This window comes from Prosopis cineraria, unplaced genomic scaffold (assembly GCF_029017545.1).
Source record: "Prosopis cineraria cultivar Desert tree isolate PC_DT_omini unplaced genomic scaffold, ASM2901754v1 PC3, whole genome shotgun sequence".
In the NCBI taxonomy this organism is placed as follows: Eukaryota; Viridiplantae; Streptophyta; class Magnoliopsida; order Fabales; family Fabaceae; genus Prosopis; species Prosopis cineraria.
Genome location: NW_026555334.1, coordinates 6,324,249 through 6,331,471, shown reverse-complemented (window position 1 = coordinate 6,331,471; position 7,223 = coordinate 6,324,249). Strand labels below are relative to the sequence as shown.

General features: G+C 29.1%; 1 protein-coding gene across 3 annotated transcripts; it reads right to left on the bottom strand.

Moving 5' to 3' along the window:
* Positions 1-628: 628 nt before the first annotated feature.
* Positions 629-5,364, bottom strand: LOC129304907 (WAT1-related protein At1g25270-like). Of its 3 annotated transcripts, none has more exons than XM_054944750.1 (7): positions 5,134-5,364; positions 4,898-4,960; positions 4,022-4,138; positions 3,165-3,420; positions 2,852-3,010; positions 2,063-2,163; positions 629-978 (listed from the first exon to the last, which is right to left on the bottom strand). In XM_054944750.1, the coding sequence occupies exons 1-7, from the start codon at positions 5,325-5,327 to the stop codon at positions 801-803; spliced, it is 1,068 nt and encodes a 355-aa protein (XP_054800725.1). In that variant the 5' UTR covers positions 5,328-5,364; the 3' UTR covers positions 629-800. The 3 variants fall into 3 exon arrangements, with proteins under 3 accessions (XP_054800725.1, XP_054800724.1, XP_054800726.1); XM_054944749.1 differs by having other exon boundaries at positions 2,063-2,214; positions 5,134-5,363; XM_054944751.1 differs by lacking the exon at positions 4,022-4,138 and having other exon boundaries at positions 2,063-2,214.
* Positions 5,365-7,223: the final 1,859 nt, after the last annotated feature.

Here is a 7,223-nt window from a genome sequence, read left to right as displayed (position 1 = left end):
ATGGAAAAAAAATAAAAATAAAATTATTTACAAGGATCATGTTAAATTTTTTTTTAAAAAAACTATTCCCTCCGTCTCAAATTATAGGGCACTTTTGAATGAGTTTTTTCATCTCAAAAATATAAAATACTTTGAATGAATTAAAATTTTATTAAATGTGCCAATTCTAATATTACCTTTTGTTCTTTCTATAATTAATTTATATCCTTTCTCTTTTCAATATATTAAATTATAAGTATGTTTGAAAGTTTATATTTTTATTTTGAAAAGATAAGGTTGTTAAGTGTATTTAATAAGGTTTATTGATATGTAAAATTTTGTCTAAAAATATCTTATAATTTAAAACGGAAGGAGTATTTATTTTCAAAGATCTTGAGTGCTAAATGTTTGAACATAAACTAATAAATTTTTATAATTAAATATTTCAACTTGATCTTTAAGGATAAATAGTTTTTAAATTTGATCATGTGAATAATTTTTCCTTGAATAAATTGTCGATTACTGCCATCATGTTTGATATGATATAAAAAATATGAGAAAGATGTTTTTTTTTTTAAAGTCAATTAAATAAAAATGAAACTAAAAAGACAAGCATATTGTCTCTTTTCTCCTCTCCTTATACCCACTCTAATAATAAATTACTTCGTTTTATCTAAACACAGAAACCTTCTAAGAACACTGTTGGTCCTTGAAGTGCTCTCTTCAACATTGTTATTGCCCAGAGAGAGATCAATATATTGCCTATATATGGAGAGGGAGATCTAGAGAGAGAGAGAGAGAGAGAGAGGTTCATGCTCAGTTCATGATGAACCAGCATGAACTTTATTGAACACAACAACTTCTAGTATTGGCTCAGGTTGATCTTCTTGTTTGCTGTCTTCTTTTGACTGGACCAACTCAGTCTTCATTTTCATTTCTTGGCTCTTACCCCATACCACAATGTACAACCCACACACTATCAGAAATGATCCAAGCACACTGCACAACATTAAAAAACATAATTAATCAATCTTCATACCTACTTGATGATATACAGTATACAATTATATATATATATATATATATATATAATACACAACAGTAGTTATTCCATTGTAAAAATAGGAGCATTGGCAGGATATTTTAGTGAGGTTGTAAGATGTGTCCATTAATTGTGAAATTTATCCGAAAATATTTGCAACGATTTTATGACACGTACTGCACAGTAAGAAATTAAGAAAATTTGGGGAAAAGACCTCATCAGAAAATTAATTAGAGAAAAGGATCTAATGCAAAATCTACAAATTTACTTTCGTAATCTGTATTTTATATCTTGCATGATTCTTCACTTTTTCTTCTTAATTTCTTCTGCAATTTAAATTCTTTACCCCAATTTAATTTTATGATTTGGTCATTTCCACTATTTTTCCAAGACCTTGATTCTCTAGTACCTCTTTTCAGACTACCCTTCTACATAATCAAAGATTTTTCTTTTACCTTATATTTTTATAACTTTTTTAAAGTGTTGTTTGTGAAAAAATGTAAAGAGATGGTATGAACAGTAACATAGAGAATCAATGTCCATTTTTTAATTTCAAGATATTACCTTCTCAGTTCTCACAAATAGAAAATGTGGGACCCATACTCATGTGCGACCAATGTGGACCCGCACCTTTTATTATTCAAGGCAATGCCCCTGGCCCCACAACACACCCACAAGTTTCTTCATGATTGAACGAAGCTTTCAATATTTATTAAAAAAAAATTAAAGTACATTAATTAATCTTATACTAAATTTTATTTTGATTATTTAATTTTTAAAGTATATTATGAGTTTTTTAATCCTAATATCATTAATTTTTTCACAAAAATTTTTTACATTAAATTTTTAAATATTAATAAAATAATATAAAATTTTTTTACAATAATAATTATTCAAAAAATAATTATTTAAAACTAGTAATATTAAGATTAAAAAGTTAACAATATACTTTATAAAATTATGAGATAAAAAATTAAAATTTTTTATAAAGTTAAAGAATGACAAAAAATAATAAGATTTGATGATGTTGGCTATGTGTACCTTCCTAAATAGAGTTTCTCATTCAAGGTCAAAGAAGCAGCAATGGCCACTACTACAAGCATTAGAGGTTGGAACACTGATGTAAACAAGGGACCCCTCATCTGCACACACCATGCAATTATCATCACCACCAATCCAGATGTCACAATTCCCTGCATAAATAATTGTACATTTGTCTTAATAATTGATTTAGATTCTTCCTAATAACTACAAAAGACCCCCTACGACAAAGAACGAGATATGAGAATGTGGTACCCATAATATCAAGTGAATGTATCTTTTCTTTCTCTCTAGCTTCTTACTTGAATGTATCTTTTCTTTCTCTCAAGCTTCTTACTATTATCTTTAGATGTCTATATTTTTAAAATGATTCTTAAGGATCAAAACACTGGGAAACAATCTCATTCTTGAGTAGGTTAGTTATCTCGAATTACTAGTAATTCACAACCAAAGTTATATACCCCTCCTTTCTCAGTTTATACGACATTTTTTTGGATAAAATTATACTCATCAATAAAGTTTATTGAATATGTTTATAATCTTACTTTTTCAAATTACAAATATAGATTTCCAAATACCCTTTATTTAATGTAACTTTATTTGTGAAATATTAAATAGAGAAAAAAAATTTAATAAAGAAGAATGAACAATATATTGGAACACGTATAATTAACAAAATTTATTTTTGTTAAAGTGTTTTAAATTTTGAAACACCAAATTACTTTTAAAAGTATTTTATAAACTATATAATGTAACATATATAATGAGAAAATTCAGATTTGATCATACCGCATAGGAGACGGTGAGAAGCCTAACATTCCAACCTAATTTCCATTTGTCCCAATCTCTATCAACACAGAGAGCAAACAAAGTGGCTTGTATTGCTCCCATTATAGACATCAAAGCTGCGCTAGACAGATAGCTCGGGCAATCTTCACCCATGTGTGCCTAAGGGCCATAAATAATCAAAACGACAATTTACATATAGCTGTGAACTACACATCAAAACGACGCATGCAAATAAATTATAATTAATTTGGGCTTGTATTCTCTTCTCCCTTTCCCCTTCCCCCATTTTGCATCAAATAGCTTAATTAATTACCTGAACAATAAGCCAAAAAGCAAAGGAGAAGCAGCTCAAGATGGAACATAGAACACCTAACAATCTTTGTTTCTCTGAGTGATCAGCAGGTGATACGATTTCGTTTTGGTCATGGTGTAAAAGGTTAATTTGGGAGGGCCAGATATGAACTTCAAAACCTTTGAAGAATGTGAGAAGTGCTGCCCCACTGAGGCCTATTATAGTTCCTAGTATCTTTGCTTTCCCTCCTGCTGTTCCCAAGTTCAATCTCTCTAAGCTTTGTACATTTTAAGAGAAACAAAATTAGCAATATGTGTTAAATTAATTAATTACAACTCTGTATATATATTATTCAAATAACAGAAATTTCTAATAATATTCAAATATGGCTCTATATTTTGTATAAAAATTAATTATTATTTTTTTGTAGACTTTCGGAACCATTTTAAAAGAAAGATATATTTTTATGGACTAATTAAAATGATATTTTTATTAGTATCTTAGAAAGAAGTGTGAATGATGATATATTCCTTTCGGTTCTTTTTATAAGGCTTTTGACACAATTATTCACATAAATTAAGAAAAATAATTATATTGTTTTATTTGTTAAAAACATCCAAATTTTAAAATTATACCCTTATTAATTAAAATGATGTAGATATTATTATGCAAAATACAGCCAATGAAGACATGGGAGGGATGCTTGGTTGCTAGGTCATCATCTTTCTCAAATTTCAAGAGTATAATTAAAATTTAAGGGCAAAAATGGAATATTTCTATTTTTTATTTTTATAAGCATCTTAATTATAAAAATGACTAAAAGGAGTATATAGTTGTTTAGGAAAAATTAATAATTTATTAAGAAAAATAAAGCATACCCCCATATGATAGCCATGACGAAAGTGATAGGTGGAATAAGGTTATAGATAGCAGAAACTAATGTTGCCGATGTCAAAGCCATAGCCTCGAAGTAAAGGTTTTGTAATAAACTTCCCCTGAAACATATAATTAGAAATACATAAATCATATAATTAATTTTGTACACTATTGTGAAAATTGAATATTGCCGGTTTGAGTGATAAACTAGCAAATCAAGACCTAATGCAGGTCAGGAGCAATATAAATTCAGCATCAACTTGAAAAGATTGGTATAATCGATCAAAAACTAATCTATAATTGATGAAAATATAATTGATCATATAATATTTTTATATAGAAAATGAAAATATATCAATTCAATCAAAATCCCATTCACTTAGAGTAAAAGTTATCCCTCTTCTCACGATCACCAAAAGCCATTCATAAAAAAAAAAGGGAAAAAAAATCTTCTCTCTCTCTCTCTCTCTCTCTCTCTCTCTCTCTCTCACACACACACACACACACACACAAAATACACAAACAAATATCTTATCAGAAGCACATGCATTAATTAGCCAATGATTCTGTGACCTAATGACATGAAAGCTTTTCTATAAATATGGTTCAATTCCACTAATAATCTTATGTTGTTAATTAGTACCTTCCTTTCTAAATTAAATAAAAAAGCACATAAATTAGGTATTTTTTCTATGTGCATTTGAAGAGAGAAATCTGATCTAGTTCAAAGTTAGGGAAAGAATCTGGGAAGAAGGTGGAAAAAAAGAAAAAGAAAAAACACACACTTCTTTTATTTATTGCTTAATAGTCAAATTTATTTTTCGTGAATGCCCAATTAAGATGCAATATGCAGAAGGGTATAAGAAAGAAATATATACCCAAACAAGCCACAAAGAAATTCCATGAACATTAGCCTCCGAGTGAGCTTTGGTCTCTTATTCCTGTAAGAAAGAAAAACAAAAAAATCAAGAGGAATTTGATAAAACTCATCTTCACAATATAAAATTTATAACAAATTATTCATAAGAACAGAACGACGTATTTCTCACTTTTTGTGTAACGAACCGGACTCATTATCCAGTTCGGTTTAGAAGTGAAAGAAATTAAAGCAAACCTTTCAAAGAGCAAAGCAAGAGGAAGAGTGAAGGCCGATGCGAAGAGAAGGCGATACGCGGTGGCGATCCTCATGCTCATGCCATCGTTAATGGCGAGTTTGAACAACACATTCACTCCTGCATATGCAACTTGCACCATCACCATTAACACCGCTGGTTTTAACCCTTTCAACATATTCCTTAAACTCTCCATCTTCACTCACTTTCTGAGTTACCATGAAGGAATTGATCAAGATGATAATATATTTATATTATATGCAGATAGATAGAGGGAGGGAAGCGTGTGTGAATGGAATTTCTTTGCTAGCAAAAAGTGTGAACTTTATGCATTAATTCATTTATTGATGTCGGAATTAATTGAAGTGACTATTGTGTTGTCCACCTGTGTGGACCAAAAGCCAACTTGTCTTTTTTGCCTGTAATTTGGAATGATGAGAAAAAAGTGGGATTTTGTATTAATTATTATCTCTTTCTCTCATTAATAATTCATTGAATGAATTCTTCCTTTTTTATACAATAAGGTAATGGGTGATGATACAACAATTTAATTGAAAAAAGGAAATCAAATTAATTCCAACCATTGTGTTCCTCACACATGTTCTCTTCTAATAATAAGTTCCTACACCCTATAAGAGGAAGTTACTCATTTAATGAGAATGTTGCATTAATCTATATTGACCCATGAATTTGCTTCTTTAAAGACTTGCTAATAAGAAATAAACCAATTACAAAGGGCATTCGTAGCTAGTTCCTCACCAATGGCAAAATCATGTTACAGTAAGAGGCTTTGGGCACTAGCAGCGCCTGAGGGTGGGGGAATACACCCCTAACTTTAGAAAAAATTATAAAAGGTGATAGATTTTACTACTTTGCATCCTTTGAGTTAAATATTTTGTACCTCTAGCCCAACTTTAAAATGATTGGGTTTTAAAATTTTTTAAATATATTTAGTTCAAGTCCAAAAAAATTTAACCCATAATTTTTAAATCATTAAACCCAAATTTTATTTTTATTTTTCTTAAAAATAAATTTATTATAACATAAATTGATTTTTTTTTAAGGACTAAGAGAAAAACTAACCTAATAATAGCAGATAGAAGGATGAGATAGAGAGAGCTTGAAGTCGCCGTCGGTTTGCACTGCATCTCGCCGTGGGAAGAGAAGAAGAATGAAACATTCAAGCATCGGTCGAAGTCTCGAAGACGTGCTGCTCGTGCTTAAGTTTGATGAATGCTGAGGGCTGAAGCTGAATAAAGGAGTGAGAAAGATAAAAAATTAGAAAGAGGAGGAGATAAAGCAGCAACTTTGACTAAAAACAATCCCATTCTTATCTTGGTAACATCACTAACGTGTGTGTCCTTCTTTCTTTCTTTTTTGGCCAGACTATTCATATTTTCATGTAAAATAAACAATTATTTATAATCTTGTGTTTTGTCTTTTAGCGTGGGCTTTAGAATCTTTAAATCTGACTCTAATTGTATGCATGTAGCTTGTTAGTTTGTGTGCTTGCAAATTATAACTTCGAATTGCCAAATTAGAAAGAAAACAAAAAAAAATCTGATTATAATAATATTGAAAAATTAATTTTGAAATCATATAAGAGATTCATTGATGAATAATATCTAGTGACTTATATTGAAAAAGATATTTTTCTCATTATTGACAATGAGATGATTTCAAAACATGAAGTCACGTAGGGTATAATTATGAGATATGTACATGCTTCTTTTTTTTTTTTAAATTACCAAATTATTTTTAAAATATTAATTTTAAAATGTTGCACCCCTTGATTTAGGGCCTGGCATTGCCACTGGCTTTGGGGAAAAAAAGTACAAGTAGATCATGTAAGTTTTACAACTTTACATTCCCTACTTTTGATATTTTGCACCTTCTTATACTAAATAAAAAAAAATTGAGCTTAAAAGCTTATTAAATATATAATATTTTAATGATTTTAAAATAAGATAAAAGACCATATCAACATGTTCAATATAATTTTTTAAGTAGAAAAGTGATCAAACTATTTATGTTATTACAATTTTAGTTATGGAGTAATTATTATTTTTTAAAAAAATTATTGATTTTTAAA

What these genes read in the sequence shown, in the direction of transcription:
- LOC129304907 (XM_054944749.1), bottom strand. Translation starts at nt 5,327, where the DNA reads ATGGAGAGTTTAAGGAATATGTTGAAAGGGTTAAAACCAGCGGTGTTA. An exon ending in GTCATGGCTATCATATGGGG is followed by an intron (nt 3,421 to 4,021) that starts GTATGCTTTATT and finishes AAATGTACAAAG; the next exon opens with CTTAGAGAGATTGAACTTGG. An exon ending in GAGAAACTCTATTTAGGAAG is followed by an intron (nt 979 to 2,062) that starts GTACACATAGCC and finishes AATGTTGTGCAG; the next exon opens with TGTGCTTGGATCATTTCTGA.